This window comes from Colobus angolensis, unplaced genomic scaffold (assembly GCF_000951035.1).
Source record: "Colobus angolensis palliatus isolate OR3802 unplaced genomic scaffold, Cang.pa_1.0 Scaffold7, whole genome shotgun sequence".
NCBI lineage: Eukaryota > Metazoa > Chordata > Mammalia > Primates > Cercopithecidae > Colobus > Colobus angolensis.
Genome location: NW_012120709.1, coordinates 13709656 through 13728680, shown reverse-complemented (window position 1 = coordinate 13728680; position 19025 = coordinate 13709656). Strand labels below are relative to the sequence as shown.

General features: G+C 37.0%; 1 protein-coding gene across 1 annotated transcript in view; it reads left to right on the top strand.

Moving 5' to 3' along the window:
• CWF19L2 (CWF19-like 2, cell cycle control (S. pombe)) overlaps nt 1-12089 on the top strand; it is a 136663-nt gene extending 124574 nt beyond the window's left edge. The window contains exons 16-18 of the mRNA XM_011926659.1: nt 3529-3609; nt 8432-8533; nt 11394-12089. Of these exons, the coding sequence (XP_011782049.1) occupies nt 3529-3609; nt 8432-8533; nt 11394-11537 (327 nt within the window). The 3' untranslated portion in view covers nt 11538-12089. The remainder of the gene's footprint in view (nt 1-3528; nt 3610-8431; nt 8534-11393) is intronic.
• The last annotated feature ends 6936 nt before the right edge of the window (nt 12090-19025 follow it).

Here is a 19025-nt window from a genome sequence, read left to right as displayed (position 1 = left end):
TGTTAGCCAGGATGGTCTCGATCTCCTGACCTCGTGATCCGCCCGTCTTGGCCTCCCAAAGTGCTGGGATTACAGGCGTGAGCCACCGCACTCGGCAATGTTTTCTTTTAAGGCATAATTTTTTTAGAGCAGTTTTAGGTTCACAGAAAAACAGAGGAAGGTGCAGGGATCTCCCCTATACCTCCAGGTTCCACACACGCACAGCCTCCCCTATTATCAACACCCCCCAACAAAGTGGTGCGTTTATTAGAATTGATGAACCTGACACATCATTGTCACCCAGAGCCCGTTGTTTAACTTAGGGTTCACTCTTGGTATTGTACATTCTGCATTCTATGGGGTTGGACAAACGTCTAATGCCATGTATGTATCACTAAACCATCAAATATTTTCACTGCCCCTCACATCTGCTGTGCTCTGCCTATTCATCTCTCCCGCTCCCCAAACCCCTAGAAGCCATTGGTCTCTTTATTATCTCCATAGTTTTGCCTTTTCCAGAATGTCATATAGTCAGAATCATACAGCCTTTTCAGATTCTTTCTCCTTCTTACATTTAGTAATATATAGTTAAGTTTCCTCCATGTCTTTTTTTTTTTTTTTTAAATAGAGATGGGATCTCACCATGTTTCCTAGGCTGGTCTTGAACTCCTGGGTTCAAGCGGTCCTCCCACCTTGACCTCCCAAGTACTGGGATTCAAGGTATGAGCCACTGCGCCTGGTCTCCATGTCTTTTCATAGTTTGATAGCTTTTTTTTTTTTTTTTTAGCACTGGAAAACATTCCCTTGTCATTGTCTGGATGTACCACAGTTTCTTTACCCATTTATCTGCTGAAGGACATCTTGGTTGCTTCCAGCTTTTGGCAATTGTGAACAAAGCTGCTAGAAACACCTGTGTGCAGGTTTTTGTGTGGACATAAGTTTTCAGCTCTTTTAGGTAAATACCAGGAACTGCGATTGTTGGATCATATGTTAAGAGTATGTTTCGTTTTGTAAGAAACTGTCATACTGTATTCCAAAGGGGCCGTACCGTTTTGCATTCCCGTTAGCAACGAATGAGCGTTCCTGTTGCTTTACATCCTCCCCAGTGTTTGGTGCTGTCAGTGTTCTTGATTTTGGCCGTTCTAATAGGTATATCAGGAGGGAGATTTTTTTTTTTTTTTTTTTTTTTTTTTTTTTTTTATAGAGCGGAGGCTGCAGTAAGCTGTGATGGCACCAGTGCACTCCAAGCTAGGCGACAGAGTGAGACCCTGTCTCAAAAAAAAAAAAAAAGAAAGAAAGAAATGGAAGTACAAAATACTCTGCTGTATAAATTTCTCTCAGAAGAAATTTTTGATTTTGACCTTTTTAAAAGCATGCTTATTTAGGCGTATGAATATACTATCAAATGGTAACTTATAATAATTTCCCATTTCTCAGATGAAATCATTATTTTACTTTGAAGTACTTTCAAGTCAAAATTATAGTTACAACTCTAGAAAACTGATTACTGAAATACACTAGAGCCAAAGATAACAACAACAAATAGTACACATTACAATTGCTGAGGCAAGTTATTGCTGTAAGTTTTAGTATTTAATATGCTATTTGTAAAAAGGAAAATTTCTAACCATGGTATGCAATTTTGGACATACGATAATGGCTAGAGTTCATAACCAACAAAGTGTCATTTACGGTATTCAGAGAGCTTTTATAAAATAGCATGTGTTTGATTCTGACCTGAGTACATTATAATTTATAGACTAATATAGATGTGTGAATGTAGAACCATATATGAAATAGTAACATGTCCAAAAATAAGGAAAGTAGTGTTTTGTGAGCTGGTTTAAGAAGATTGCATATAAAATGTTTAGACAGCATGGAATGATAAAATTTATTAATATGAACTGTAAGTTCCAAGAAAAAGAATTATAAAATCTGTTAAGATTTATGAATTGGTAAAATTCTACTTTCTTTCTAGAAATCTTTAAAGACAACCTGATTATTTGATGTGAAGAATTGTGCTATTAAGGTATAAGAGAATAAGCCAGATAATCCCAAAGACCCATGCCAGTCCTGTGTTGACCAAACTTGGTTGAAAAGAGATTATTATACTTTTTTTTTCAGAGTGCTTAATTTTGTACTTCCTCAGTAGAGTCCTAGATGATTGTGACTAGAGTCATTTGAGGAATGTGACCTAACATAGAGCAGCCACTTCTGCTCATATGGGATGACAGAAATGTCATCTCTTAGAATGGCGTATCACTTTTCTACACTAAACCTTTTTTTTTTTTTGAGACAGAGTCTCGCTGTGTCTCCAGGATAGAGTGCAGTGGCCTGATCTTTGCTCACTGCAACTTCTGCCTCCCCGGTTCAAGCCAGTCTCCTGCCTCAGTCTCCTGAGTAGCTGGGACTACAGACATGCGCCACTACGCCTAACTAATTTTTGTATTTTTAGTAGAGATGCGGTTTCACCATGTTGGCCAGGATGGTCTCGATCTCTTGATCTCGTGATCTGCCCGCCTCAGCCTCCCAAAGTGCTGGCATTACAGGCGTGAGCCACCACACCTGGCCTACACTAAACCTTTTATGTGATCATTGAAGACACTTTTATATTGAATGTGCTATATATTACAGTGTCAAGCCAAGCAACTGGTACCTTTTAAATAGGGAATAACACTGTATCTGTTCTATTTAAATTGAACTTATTTGAGTGTTATTTTATCTTTAACATTTGCTTTGTTAATAACAGTACTGTAAAAACATGAAGTTATTTTATATTTATCACTCTGGCTTTTCTTTCTTTTAAATATTTATTTACCATAAATAGTAGTTACATTGCTTAGCATAGGAAGTCTTATTCCATGTATATGTATTTTCTCCCTGCATTTCAAAAAATTCTTGTTTTTTAAATTACCAATTGACAAATTATAGTTATATAAATTCTGACATCAAAAACTTAAAATGTGTGAGGGGTAAATAAAAGCGTTGAGTTGCATGCAATCAAAGTTAAGTTGCTATCTGTTTGAAATAGACTTATGCTTCCTGCACTTTTAAAAAATTGGCTTTATTTTCTAGAGCACATTTTTTCCTGTATTTTTACTTCTTCATTATATGAGCAGAAATAGTTCAAGTCCTTGGTTGCCAGAAAGCATGTAAATTACTCTGTTGCCTTTTGGAAGAAGAGCAGTAAAACTAAATGAATTTATTTAGTAATCTTTATGAATGCAGTGCTGTAGATTGAAATTTATGATCACAAATTATGTTTCATATTAAATTGATTGGTCTTATTAAGGATTGTCATGTAAAGTTGAGCTCGTTAGTACAACAGTTAATGAGTAAAAGAGTATTATCTTTGGCTAACAGTAGGATTTTAAAAATTTAAGAAGTTCGTATTTTAAATATCTAAAATTAAAGCCTTAATCAGTTCAGAATAATGGCCTACTATGTATAATATACCCCATAATTAATTTGTTATATTACTTGTTATAAACTGTCTCTTTTTATTTACTTACATGTTCTTTTTTCACTTAACAAATGGATATTTCTTAGAAAGCCATAATGGAATCTGATGAAGAGTGGTCCATGAACAAGAAGTTGATAGATCTCTCTTCCAAAGATATCAGAAAGTCTGTAAGTATCATTTTTTTTCCTGGTAAAAGAAATTACCCTAGTACTCAGGATGTTTATTAATTTCCATGTCTTAGTTGAGAAAGGGACCATTTGGTTGAGTGACTGAAGGCAAAATTACTAATTCCACAAATGAAGAAGTTATTTTTATCCTACCTGGTCTAGAAAATGCTTATTTGTTTGTAGAGGGTTTTTATTTGTTCACATGAATGTTTCTACCTGAAACATTCCTTTGGCCTTCTGCCACTGTAGTCCCTGTAATTGGCTATGGCAGCTATTAGAATTTGCCATTGAAAACTCCTGTGGTGAGCTTCCTAGCCCCTGTGGGACAAGTGGTAAGAAGGGCCTTTTTGGAATGTAGTGTTCTGCAATTATACTGAGAGAAAAATTTTCCTGGAGGTTCCATTTTAAATTTGGAACTCATTTTCTTTTTCTTATACAAAGGTTCACTATTATGTTCCTATAAAACTATAAAATAGTAGCTGAGTTAGATTGTGAGTTCTTTTGGAGACTTGCCTAATCATACCTCATAGTTTAATCTTTATTTGTAGATCAACTTTTATGTACAAGTTACACATAAGTTGAGCATGTCTGGTAATGATTTTTTCTCTTTTCTAGAAATACAAATTAAATGGAATAGAGATTTAATAGAAGTGTGGTTCCTTTTTGTTTTTCTATTCAAAAAGTAGTTTATTCTACAAATATTTATTGTGTGCCTAATATTTACCAGGCACTGTTCAAGATGCTTTTGGTACATGGTGGAACAAAACAGAAAGATTCCAGACTTGATGGAGCTTATAGTCTAGTCCTGGGGTTGGCAACTCAAGCCCCGCAGTCTAAACCCAGTCCTCTGCCTGTTTGTGTAAATGCACTTTTATTGGAACACAACCACACCCATTTGCTTATGTGTTGCTTATGGCTGCTTTCATGGTACAAGGGCAGATTTGAGTAGTCCCTGCAAAGAACGTATGACCTGCAAAGCCTAAAATATTTTATTATGTGGTCCTTTTCAGAAAAAGTTTGCCAGTCCCTATTCTAATAAGTGTCTCTAGAATACTTCTCCCCCATTTCTTCTTTTGGAAAGCCAGACTCCTGTTACGTGTCACGTAACTAATAGGATTCCTTATTACACTTCTTATATTCCAGTCAAAAGATTCCATTTTATTACATTATTCAAGATACATAGTTTTATTTTAGAGGTAAAACATTGTCTACAATCATTTTCTCTTCTCTGCTGGTGAATTGGGCCAGACAACATATTAAAAAAACAACGTAGAACAAAACAGAAACTCTAAATGTACTGTTTACTTCCCTCCTTTATGTGCCTGTAGAAAAAGGCATTTAATGTACATACATCTTTTGTGCGAGCTTTTTCACTTCTCATGCTATAATTTCTCTTGCTGTTAAGTATTCTTTCACAACACAATTTTAATGATGGTTGAAAATATTTCAAAGGAGAAAAAATTTGAGGTATTGGTCTTCATTTCCTCATTTTCTATATTGTATATACATTTTCTTACTGGTGAACTATCTAGTAACTTATTATTTGTTTCTTTTTTAAAAGCTCAATGAGTGCCTGTATTAAGTAGCCAGGAGGTCTTAATATTTTAACTTAACATTATGAAACATAGGAAACACAGATCCTGTAAAAATGGCAGTTGTGTATTCAACTTTAAAGCATTTCAAAGATAGCAGCAATTGCCTTTATTAAGGCATCATGTAGTATTATATCTGAGACTAGCTGAGGGGTCAGTGAAGGATGAACCAGATGACCTCTTGAGATCCCTTCTACATTTTTTTTTTTAGACGGAGTCTCACGCTGTCGCCCAGTGATGATCACTCCACCTTCCGGGTTCAAGCGATTCTTTTGCCTCTGCCTCCTGGGAGTACAGGTGTGCGCCACCATGCCTGGCTAATTTCTGTATTTTTCATAGAGATGGGGTTTCACCATGTTGGTCAGGCTGATCTCGAACTCCTGACCTCGTGATCTGCCCGCCTCCCCCTCCCAAAGTGCCGGGAATACAGGTGTGAGCCACTGTTCCCAGCCCCCTTTAGCTTTAAGATTTTATAATTATGTGGATGGAAGTGAGAATGAGAAGAGTATATAAGTATAAGAATTATTCCAAAGGAGGTCACTTTTTAGTTAATAAACTTTCCATTATCTTTTCAAAAATTAATAAAAATATTTTTGAACACGAAGTGAACAATACTGAGTTATTTTAACATTATTATTACTTCTGAAAGAAACTTACTGTACTTGTTTTGAAAACTTTATGTCCTTAATAATTTCATGAAATATTTTGCCTGCATCCTTGAGGGTGGGGTGGTTTTTTTCACTATGTAAATTCTTGGCTTATAATAGAGATTCACGTATATATAATCCATTCTGATTTTTACAAATTTATGTTTTTCTTTGCTGTATGAAGGTAAGCTTCTCTTTATCCACCCATTTTGTTCGTTTTCTCTGGCCCATTTGCTTTCTTTTCAGTGTGATGTGAAGTTCATGGAAATAAACAGGAAAAACAGATCTGAGTGTTCAATGCAGAGGAATTGCATGATAATAAGTAACTGTCGAGAAAAGCAGTCATTTTTCACAAGGCTGTTTTAGTGAGATCGCATGAGAATTCTTTCTGAACTTTAAAAAATGGTATTTTAAGTTTAAATTTGTGATACCCATAGCAATAGAAAAAACATCCAACATTTAGAAATTGATGTTGTAAATGGAGGAAAGCACTTCTCACGAAAATGTGGGTTTACCAGAGGCCTTCAAACTCAAGGATACTTATAAGAAGTCAGAAGTAACATCTGGAATAAAAGTGAAAAATCCAAATACTTCTATTTTTCTACCATAAATAAAAAGTTTTGCTTTAATTCTGTCAGTGCCTTTAAAGAGTGGTGCCAGAGTTCCAAATGCATTTCCTCTGACTGGCCAGTGCAGAAAAAAGTGCTAAATGTACGTACACTTTGATACTAGAGCCTTTGTAATGCCTGCTAACAACTCTTCTAGCAAGCAGCAGGTTGTACCTTTTGCAGCCTGCAGGGAGAGAATAGAGAAGCTTGTGGCAGCAGTTGCCTTTTGCGTGAAAGTAGTAGTGTGTTCATTGTGCCATCTTGGCATATATGCCATAGGTTGTTGAGCCTTGGCATGTATATTGGTTTCCTATTGCTGCTATAAGAAATTACCACAAACATATTGGCCTAAAACACCACAGATTTATCTTAAAAATCTGGTGATCACAAGTGCAAAGTGGGTTTCTTTGGGCTAAAATCAAAGTGTCAGCAGGCCTGCATTCCTTCTGGAGGCTCTAGAAAGAATCCTTTCATTTGCCTTTTCTAGCTCTTAGAAGCCACGTGCATTCCATGGCTTATGGCCCCTTCCTTCCTCTTCAAAGTCAAGAGTGTAGTATCTTCCGTCTTTCTCTGACTCTGACCTTCCTCTCTCTCTCTTATTAGTGTCCTTATGATTACATTGGGCCTATTTGGAAAACCCAGGAAAATCCCCTCATTTCAAGATCCTTAATAATATCTGCAAAGTCCCTTTTGTCACCTAAGGCAGTATATTCTTGGCAAATTGGGGACTAGGGCATTTCTTCATGTTTTTCATGAGACTCAGAGATGTTAATTAACTTGTCTGAGATAACCACTTACAAGAATCAGAGTTGCAATTGGAGCCTTGTCTGTCTCATTTATTTTACTTTTTCCTAATAGTCAAGGTCATAACATCATTATTATATTTAAACATGTGGAAATATAGAAAAATTAAAGCCACAAATGGCAACCCATTTCTCTGTATTTAATGTTATATACTATTTCGTGAACAGATTTTTACTTGTGCTTTTTAAATAACATGAACAACTTTATAAGCCCCAATTTTAGTTGCCTTAGATTTCAAGGTGACCACTCTCCACTAAACCATACTGTGCCCTCCCACGTTGTACCTTTTAAAGGACACAATACGCAATTTGTATAGTTAAGTAGGACCATATGATTCAATGCTCAAATAAGTAAGTACAGACTATATGAGGGAATTAGAGAGGAGAAATGTTGCTATAAATTGACCTACTTGGTTAATTTCTAGTGGCAAAGTTTGGGCTTTGAAGCAAAACTTGCAAGGACACGAAATTTACTTACTTGATAGAGAAAACAAGAATTGATGGCTTTTCCTAGTCATGAGATAGTTTAAAGTGTGTGTGTGTGTGTGTGTGTGTGTGTGTGTGTATAGAGAGAGAAAGAGAGAGGGATGGAAGGAAGGAGTAAGGCAGAGAGAGAAAAAGACAGTAGGGATTTAATCCTGGAGATATTTTGAAATAAGACTGGTAAACTGTTGCTGTATCCACTTCACTAGCTCATAAAAAATTATGATTGTTTTTGTATAATTTATCTTTGATAAATATGTAACTGTAAAGATTCAGGGAGAGCTCTAAGTATGTGGCCAGGTCCCTCTTGCTGTTCTGCATTGTGAGTAGAATACAAGAAGGCATATACTTCTTCTCTATTTGTGTAGTCTAAGGGAAATTATTCTGCATTTGCATTTTTAAAAAGTATAGTTTTCCCCCTTGGTTTTCCCCAAGGACAGCAAAATAGTTGGATTTGATTACAATTCATAGATAATGATGAACTTTCTGGCTGAAAGGCTACCAAAATGAGATATTTTACTCAGAAAGTTAGGTCATTGTTTAAATATCTCTAGAATTGGAAATTCGTTTTATACATTTTGTCTTGAGGAATGCTTAAGATTACTGTCCTTCCAGAGAAGAAGGGAGGGATTAAACATAACTTTCTGGTTTCATACTACATTCCGTTTGTGATTTGTCTGTTTATTTAGGTACCCAGAGGGTTACCTTACTTCTCTGTGGATTTTGGCCTTCACGGAGGGTTTGCCCATGTCATTGAAGATCAGCACAAATTCCCTCATTACTTTGGAAAGGTATGTTCACAAATTTGATAAAATCCCAGAGTTGGCAATTTGGTAGCATTTTTCTTTTGAAGGGAAATAAAAACTTTGGGCAAGTATACAAAGAAATTGGTGAGTACTGCTCCACCTAGTTTTTAGAGAGAGAATACCTAGCAACTATTAATAAAAATATCCCGGAATGTATATAACAGAGCCAGGAATGTTACTTTGGAACCAAACATTTCTTGACAGTGTCAACAATTACTATAATGGTTGTTTTTGGAGGCAGCCAGGCTTGTGTTGAGAATGATGATAATTGCTAAAACTTATTAAAGGCTTACACTGTGCCAGCTACTGAGCTAAGCATTCATTTAATGCTCACAATAATCCTATTGTGTGGATATTATTGTAAATTTCATTTTACAAATGAAGAAACTGAGCTACAGAGAGATTAGGTAACTTGTCCAGGGTAATACGCTCGTAAGTGACAGAACTAGGGGTACATATAGTCAAGGTTGAAGCAGAGAACAAATTTTCTCGTCTTCGTTTATAATTAAGCAAGGTGTAGTCCAAGAAGAACACATGACTCATTTTACACTGATAGTTTCTGGGCAGATATAAGCATACAGATCTTTTGATCTACTGCCACAGATGCCTTCTTATATTCTGTGGTGTACAGTCTTTAAATTAAAGTATACAAAGTATCTCAGAATTTTATTACTTACTGTCAGAAAGTGGAATAAAGTTAATGCAATAACTGAAACAGTTAAAAGTAATCTGGGCAATGATAGTTTTAGAAGTGAGCCTTTAATCTAGTGTTGATCAGGCCTTTCCACTCATATTTATCCCTATGTAGTCAGGCCCTCTAAAAAAGAGGGGCCTTAATGAGCTCTCTGCTTGGGGTTCCCTGTTTTCCTCCCTGCTCCCCACTTTCATCTCCTGCAGAGGACCATCTTCTGCAATGGGTAGAAAGATCTCAAGAGGAATCTCAACTCCAGAGGTTTGATTCAACACTTTTTAATGCTCTTGATCTTAACGGTTTAACCAGCGTAACAAAGTTACATGCATCTTTGAACTGTTGCAACATATTACAGGAAGTTGTTTGAGAGGTGTTCAGAATTTTTTTTTAACTAGAAGGAAATGTTTTCCCACCGTTCTGAAAAATCCTGTTGTTACTCAGTAGAACTTTATAGCTAGAAACTCTATGGCTGGATTTATTAAAAACAAAAACAAAACAAAAAAACTTGGTCCTAGAAAAAACGTAAAATATCCAGTTTTTAAAAGTTGTATATATTAAACTGGGAGATTGCCTTCTCTTCACATATTATTCATGCATTCTGGTTTATATGATACAGTTTTGGAGTTAAAAGTAAATTTTCTCTGTCAGCATTGTGTCACTGAGCCATTTTCCTCAAAATTTGCTTTTTAAGAAATAGCCTGTGGGCTCTAGACCTCCCTGCAGTCTGCTGCTGAAGCACTTGTTCAGAGAGCAAGAAGAGATTATAGGGTAGTCTTTCCATTAACAGCTGCTTTGATAACAGAACAAGAGTCAAGCTTATATGGTACATATAAGACAAAACTTGGTATTTTTATAGATAATTTTAGGTAAACTTTTATAAGCTAGGCTTTCTTAAACTACATTGTTTATTTGGACCAATGCTGAGAAGCTCTTGAACTAAATCTAAATTTGCCCCATTTCTCTTTTCTACTATCTCTGTTGACCCCTTTATTTCCCTTCCCTGATGATAGATTCCCTTTTCCATCAAGCATCTCTTGGTCTATCCAACAAATAGATTTTTGTTTTGTTTTGTTTTTGAGTCTCCAAATGGTCTGCTTTGACACTTACCTTCTACTTTATGAGACAGTCTGTTGCATAGCTGGATTATTACGGCTCCCACCACAGCTCCAGATTCTATTCTGTCTGAAGACAACTGTGTATTATCTCTGTATCCCCTACAACATAAATGCCATTTGCTTCTGCATAGTAGGTCCCCAAGTAAGATGAAGAACCTGCATCTGAAAGATTATGTGCTTTGTGCAGGATCTCACCATACAGTCCAGTGGAGCTAGACTGACTGTGCAGAATTTGATCCTTAGTGTGTTTTTTTGTTGTTGTTGTTTTGGTTTTTGTGTTTTTTTTTTTTTCTTTGTTACCATACTGCCCTCCCTCTAAGCATTTAAGCGTTAGGAGTCTCCCCCATGTCTTTCTGTACATGGATACTCACATGGCTAAATTTGATTTACTTCTATAGCTAACAGCACAGGAAGAGGATCCTGAAGGAAATCAAAAATCATGCGCAGATAACCAAAAAGCCATTTACTGTAGGACTTGAGAATGTGATTTTTTAAATGAAAGTAATATATAATTTTTAATTCTATCAATAGGTTTACTTAGACTAGTATTACAATAGGATTTTGTTTCCTGAAAAAAAGATTTCCTGCTAATAGTGGAAGAAACTAATTTATAAATATACTTGGTAGCAGAGAGAGAACATTAGCCTGGGTTTCACCTGCAGTTGAGCAATAAAGTTAATAATTGCTGCAAGTTGATTAACATTTTTGCAAAATCGTTTACCGGAGCCTCTAATGGAGATCAAATTAATTTAATTTCACTTTTTCTGCCTCCCCTTTGTTACCATCTAGTAGATGTGCTAATAAGCAACAAAATGGACAAATTGCTTGATAGGAGGTGCGGCTGTCTTGGACTCTTAGAATCACACGGTTTGCGTAGTTAGAATTAATTGAAAACATTTTTTTAATTTCAACTAGTATTTATGCTTGAACGTTGTCATGGAGAACTACTTGTTATATTTTATAGCAGAATAAACAGAAGTAGTTTATGTTTTCATTATTTATACATGCTTGTGTTTGTGCTTTTCTCTTTCTTTAAAAGGAAATCATAGGTGGGATGCTGGATATAGAACCAAGACTTTGGAGGAAAGGCATCCGAGAAAGCTTTGAGGATCAGAGGAAAAAAGCACTGCAGTTTGCTCAATGGTGGAAGCCATATGACTTCACCAAAAGTAAAAGCTGTTGAGGTGTACCTTCCATTTTAAAATTTCTCTTCAGATCCCGTTCAGTTTTATTTCCACTGCATCTAATGAAGCAACTGACCCTCAGGTCGCAGGCAGAGAGTCACAGCAGCAGACTGCTCTGGGTCTGTGACAGCTGCATGTCAGGAGATTGTGTTGTTTTTTCCTCACCTGCTTCTATGGACTTCATTTTAGTCACCATGGAGTAAAAACATATATTCAGTGATCTGCTCACATTCCTGCTCTCTACCTACTTCTTGGTATTCCAAATTGTTCAGTTAATTTAGAGAAGGCCTTTTCTGAAGGGATATCTAGAAAGCATAGGAAATCCTTGGTTCAGAGGGAAGTGGGTCTGCTTCATGGTCGTTAAGTCTATTATCTGACTTGTTTGCATTTTTAAAAATAAGACTTGATTTAATTTTAATTTCATAGGATTTTATAGAAAAGCTTTTAATTTTCTACTAGCGGTATATAGTATCACTTCTATTCTTTTTGTTAAAGGAAAAGGAAATGTCCCCAAAGTATTAAAGAATTAAATTATGCTGAAAATATGTATGATTCAAATTTGTTTTTATTTCTGGATTTTTAAATAGTATCTTTGAATTTTGATGGTTCTAAAAGTAACTCTTTCAAATAACACATTTTAGGGTTGTTTGGGGTTTGCATGAAAGTTAAAATTTGTAGCTAAATCACTGGTTTTGAGTTGTACTGGTTGTCTTAAAATCTTAAGTAATGAGAGCTTTTATTTATCTTTTTGTTTTGTTTTTATTTATTGAGACAGAGTCTGGCTTTGTCACCCATGCTGGAGTACAGTGGCCCAATCATAGCTCACTGTAGCCTTGAACTCAAGCTATCCTCCTGTTTCAGCTTCCCAAAGTGCTGGGATTGCAGGTGTGAATGCCTGGATGAGAGTATGGGACTTTCTGTTATCCCTTATTGATCCAAGGAACGTAATTTTTATTTGTTCTCAACTCACACCATAGTCATTTTTTGTAAGTATAGGGTTTTTATGTTTTGAGTGCTCCTACTTTTTTTTTTTTTTTTAATGGAAATTGTTGTAGTAACTTTTTTTTCAGCTATCGGGTTTTTGGAAGCTGAACCTTTTTGTATGAAATGTTGGATACCTAGATTCAGTGTGAGGTATATACTCCAGTGTAACATAACTCTACACATTGTTTTTTCTCTTTTTTAAATTATATTTTAAGTTCTGGGGTACACGTGCAGAACGTACAGTTTTGTTAAATAGGTGTACACATGCCATGGTCGTTTGCTGTACCCATCAACTCGTCATCTACATGAGATATTTCTCCTAATGCTATCCCTCCCCTAGCCCCCCCACCCCCTGACAGGCCCCGGTGTGTGATGTTCCCCTCCCTGTGTCCATGTGTTCTCCTTGTTCAACTCCCCCTTATTAGTGAGAACATGTGTTGTTTGGTTTTCTGTTCTTGTGATAGTTTGCTGAGAATGATGGTTTCCAGCTTCATCCATGTCTCTATGTTTTATGTTAGCATCTCATTACTTCCTTAATATGTTAAAAAGCAAAATGTTTGTGTTCTGTCTATAGTTTTTTTTTTAATTTCATAAATAAATTGAAGTTTAATGTTTTCAGTTTTTGAATATTTGCAGCGTACACTTAGGCATATATATCAAGTAGATGTTTGACAGTATTTTATTGATTGCTATTTTAGAACTCTTGACTTGGCTCCCAAATCTTGAATCAGTAACACTAATTTATTAAATCAGCAAATTAACAAACATTTGTTTGTAGAGCACTGTGTTATGTACTGGTAATGCAAAAATGAAAAGTACTTCCTATACCTTAAATTATTTTATAATGTAGTGGAAGAGATATGTACGTAAATAATTACAGCACAAAGTGATAAGTTCTCAAGTGAGATATGTGCTGAGTATATTTGAGTACAGTGCTAAAGGACTATTTCACATCTCCCCTCTCTTCATTCTGAGATTATGACCATGCTTCCTATTTTACTGCGAAAATAGAAGCAAATAGAAGGAAATTTGTAGCACGTCTTGTCAGTATACCTGCGTGTATACCTATGAACTCTACTTTTTCTCTTCCTAATTCCAGATAAATTTTTTTTTGTTCTTATCTAGGGCCAATACACTCATTTATGTGCTGGATTTTATCCCTTCTCAACAACTAAATTGCCTCTTCTCTCTGTATTATTATTTTTTTCTCTTCTTTGCAGGATTATTCTTATTAGCATGCAAAAATATTTTTATAATACATCAACAGCAAACCTTGGCATTGCATCACCCCTCTAGCCCTTTCTGCAGTTGACAGGAAACTCATTTTTTAAAAGTCTGTTTTCTCTTCCTCCATTCTAATTCTGTTCTCAGTGCAGTGAGGATGAAGTCGAACTTCATCCTCATTATTCTGCTAAACTCTTCAGATCAACGTCATCGGTGACTTTCCACACTAGCAAATCCAGAATTAATGCTCAGTGTTCATCTTTATCTATCAGCATATCCGTGACATACTTGATCATTTCCCCTTTATGAAACACTTTCTTTACTTTGATTCTAGAACACTGTTTCTTATTTATTCTTTTTTCTTACTAGTTATGTTCTGTCAGTCTCCTTTGCTGGTTCCTCTTCATCTCCTCAGCCTCTAAATTTGAAATGCCTACTTTCAAACCTTATTTTGTATCCATTGCACTCACTTTCTAGGTGATCTAGAAATACCATTTTTGAGTTGGCTTACAACAAATACTTCAGTGTCTTTAATATGCCAGTCACTGTTCTGCATGTAAGGGATACATTAGTGAATAAAAATTCCCTGCCTTAGTGGCTTATGGTAATAGCCATTTTATTATATCTAGTGTTTTATAGGTGAGGCATTTGATAAGGGCTCAGCTGGATGATTTGCCTCTGCTTCATGGTGTCTGGGGCCTCAGCTAGAGTGGTTTAAACATCTGGAGATGGCTGAAGCTATATGTCTAGGGCCTCTGTTCTCTGTATGGTATATGCTGGTGTAGAATATTCAACATGGCTCCTTTACTCACATGTCTGGTGCCTGGGCTAGAATGACTGGAGCAGCTAGGGACTAGCTAGTATGACTTTCTCCATATATAGCAATGTCATGGCAGTTGGACTTGCTATATGGCTTTGTCTTCTCCCAGAACAACCATTCCAGAGGACAGTTCCAAGACATAAGAGGTAGAAGGTGCCATCTTGGGGCCTGGGCCCAGATAGTGTCACAGTGTCATTTTTTTTCTGTATGTCAGAGTTGTCACAGAGCCCATGTATTTTCAAGAAGCGGGGTCATAAGTCTACCTCTTGACAGAAGGAGTGTAAACACCAGTTTACCCTCTGGCCACAAATTTATATTTATCCCACATGAAAATATATTCAGATCCTCTCAAGAAAATTTCATCCCAGTCAGTCATTAGGCTTAGGCTTGAGGTTTAAGTCTCTTCTGAAGCAGACCCAGATGGAGATGAAACTACTCAGGTGTGCTTCCACTCAATCTGAAGATTTGTAAACTTAAGAGACATAAGATCTGCACCCCCTCCACACAAACACTCACCAAACACAATAATAAGAGAAACATGCATTAACTGCAGTAGGCACACTGATGGAAAAGTAAGAAAATAGGAGGAATATAGCAGTCACTGTTCACTAGAAATTTTAAAATTAAGCATATATTGCCAGTTTCTTGATTAGGTCATCTGTCCTGCTTCATGAGAAGATTCTGTGGCTCTTTGCTCTGTCCTCTGTGCTCTTCTTTTAACCCCGAGTCAGCCTTTCTTTTTCATAAGAAGTAGCTCAAGTATTACGCTCCAGACAAGATAGTGGCTCCATTACCTTGCTGCCTAAAACAACCAGTCAACAAACTGCATATGAAACAATGATTTCCAGACATGGGACATCATGCAACAAGGTACAGTGATCCCTGTGAGATGGGAAACAAATGAGATGAGTCCTACAGTTGTCCTCTCTTAATGCTTTGAGAGAGTTTCCAAGCTGTAGTCCAAGGTTGGGAAACAGCTTGTTGACTATCCAAGTTGAGGAAATGGAGCTGTGAGCCCAGATAGACCAAGTCAGAAAAACAGATTACTAGAGGAAGGAAGGATTGCCTTACAGAGAGAAAACACTAGAGGTATGCAGAGGGTCATCTTTAAGCATCTGTGCACTGATTAGTGCATGCCTTGAGGAAACTACTCGAGGCTAGGCCAAGACTGACCTACACTAAAAGAGTTAGAGGTGACATTTTCCACAAGCTAGAATGGAAAGTGTCATGATTGGGAATTGGATAGAGTACACATAGTGGTAGTAGTAGTATAGAATAATTGTCACAGTGATACAGAATAATTTTTCAGAGACTGAGTATTAATCTAGTAGTCTTAACAAACACATCTTAAATATAACAGACAAAAGGATCAAACTGTTTCCAAGCCACTTAACTGAATTCCAGAACAAAGCTAAAAAACATATATAGGAATAAAGATCCAGTAGTCTGCACTATGTGCCCATTAGTCACTCAGTAGTCATCTTCATTATCAGATCAATTGTGTTATTTCAGTGCTTGTGTTCAGGTAACCCTTATTTTAATAATGGCCACAAAGCATAAGAGCTGGCAATTTAGATATGCCAAAGAGAAGTTATAAAATGTCCCCTTTAAGTGAAAAGGTGAAAGTTCTTGGCTTAGTAATGAAAGAAAATAAATTATATGCTGAGATTGCTAAGATCTATAAGAACAAATCGTCTGTGAAATTGTGAAGAAGGAAAAAGAAATTTGTGCTAGTTTTGCTGTCACACCTCAAACTGCAAAAGTTACAGTCACAGTGCATAAGACTGGAAAAGCATTAAATTTGTGGGTGGTTAAGAAATTGGTTAAGACTGGAGAAGCATTAAATTTGTGGGTGGAAGACATGAACAGAAATGTGTTCCAATTAATGGCAATTGGATTCAGTACTGTCTGTGGTTTCAGGGATCCACTAGGGGTCTTGGAACATATCCCCCAGACATAAGAGAGCACTGCTGTATTGCTTAGAAGCAAGTCACAGGTCCTCCTCACACTTAAGGGGATGGAGTCATAGAAGGATGTGAAAACCGAGATTAGAACATAATGGAGGCCACTTTAAGAATCTATTCACTGGCATTTTAAGAAAGTCCTGGGAGTGATGTCACCAATATGTCAGAGTAGTAGATCTACAAGCCTTAATCTCCACATTAAAAAAAATAGCCATTCACAAACCAGAATATCCCTGAGAGTGCTCAAGGATCTAAGAATCTGCAGTAACATACTGGAGGAAAAAAAGAAGAAGAATGTTCACAGAAAGGATTACTGTTGAAATTGGCATACTTGAGGCACCAGGAGATGATTAGGAATGAAGAAATGCAGAGGATATTGGTATAAGCTGTACAGGTGAATTGCTGTGGCTCCCAGCAGCCTGCTCTGCAGAGGACAGTGGCATCTTTTGCAACAGAGGTAACCAACAGCCATTCCTGTCCAGGAACCCCATAGAGGGAGATGTGGCTGCACACTCCCATAACCCCTAAGAATCAGGTGCTCTTGTGCTGTTCTGGGACTGGAGCTACCACCACATTTCCCATCCCTGTGCATGCCCGCAGCCTCTGAGCTGTGGCTGTTGCACAGGTGCCCACATTGCTGACCCCTACTCTGAGGGTTTACTGGGTGTACTCATGTCTCATACACCAGAACCATAGCAAGCGAGATCATGTGTGGGCCCCAGAGCCAAGGTCTCTCTGTGCATGCCTGTGCTCTGGGCACAAACTTAGCTGCCGTAGAGAGCTAGGTGGCACCCCTAACCCTGGAGCCACTGTAGCTCTATTCATGCCCATAGTCCTATCCCAGGTTCCATGGCTTACCCATTACTTAATAAGCACCAACATGGAAGTGGGGGTGCCTTCATCCCAGCACTAGTGCCATTAATGCCTTGGATCCCAGAGCCATAGTCCCTCTGCATGCTCATACTTCAAGACTTGGCTCCATGGCTGCTTTACATGCCACTCATCAGACACCTGTACCACTGCCACTGTGAGCAGGCACACAAGCCAGACCTTGTGCCGAAAGAGATCCCATTGTCCAAAGATTCATTGGTGGGAGAATAAGAGATTGGGAGAACCTAGCAGCCATTGCCACTGACAATGCCAATAGTCCTCACCACTGCTGTGGACATTCATGGTACCGGCTGCTGAGGATCCCTGCAATCTTTGTCACACTGACCTCAGCTAACAGAACTCCATGGAAGCTATACTGCTGTGTCCTGTCGGGGACCAGAACCACTGCACCTCACCCAGCCAGGGACCTAGCACGCTCTCATAGGGGAAAGGCTTTCCGCACTGAAACCAGTGCATAAAATCTGAAAGAGATGACTACCCCCACCAAGTGCACAGACATCAACATAAGGCAGCAAGAAACATGAAAAATCAAGGAGACATATCACCACCAAAAGAACAATAATTTCCTAAAAGCTGCAAATAGAGACTATAAACTGCCTAATAGATAATTTAAATTGTTTTAAGGAATCTCAGTGAACTTCAAGAAAATAGAATCAATTATATGAAATCAGGAAAACAATAAATCAACAAAATGATAAATTTAACAGGTTGAAATCATTAAAAGAACCAAACAAATTTTGGAGCTAAAGAATACAATGAATGAAATGAAAAATGCAATAAAGAAAATAGCAGAACTGATCAAGTGGGAGAAAAAAAATGTGTGAACTCGATAGACTATTTCAAAATATATGGTCAAAGGAGGCAAAAAAAGAATGAAAAGGAATGAAGAAAGCCTACAGGATTTATGAGACATCATCAAAAGAGCTAACAAATGTATTATAGAAATAAGGATGAGGGTTTTTCAAAACCTGATTTGAAAAAAATAATAGCTGAAAGCCTCCCAAATCTGGGGAAAGATATAAATACATACTATTATGAGAAGGTCAAAGGTCTCCAGTAAGATTCAATCTAAATAAGATTATATGAAGACATAAACTTAAAGACAGGATTCTGGAAACAGCAAGAGCAAAGAAGCATAATAAAGACAGGATTCTGGAAACAGCAAGAGCAAAGAAGCATGTTAGATTAAGGACAATATCAATAAGACTATCAGCAGATTTCCCAGGATAGACCTTACAGACCAGGGAAGAGTGGGATGATATATTCAACGTGCTGAAGAAAAACAACTGCCAACCAAGAATATTTCACCTGGCAAAGCTGTCTTGCAGAAATGAAAGAGAAAGATTTTCTCAGACAAACAAAAGCCGAGGGAGTTTATTACCACTAGACCTGCCTGAAACTAATATATGCTAAAGGGAGTTATTCAAGCTGAAAGTAAAGGACACTAATTAGTTACATGAAAACGTATGAAAGTATAAAACTCACTGGTGAAAGCATTACATAGATAAATTCAGAATACTCAGATATTGTAATGGTGGTGTGTAAATCACATCTCTTTAGTAAGAAGATTAAAAGACAAAACTTTTTTTTTTTTTTTGAGACGA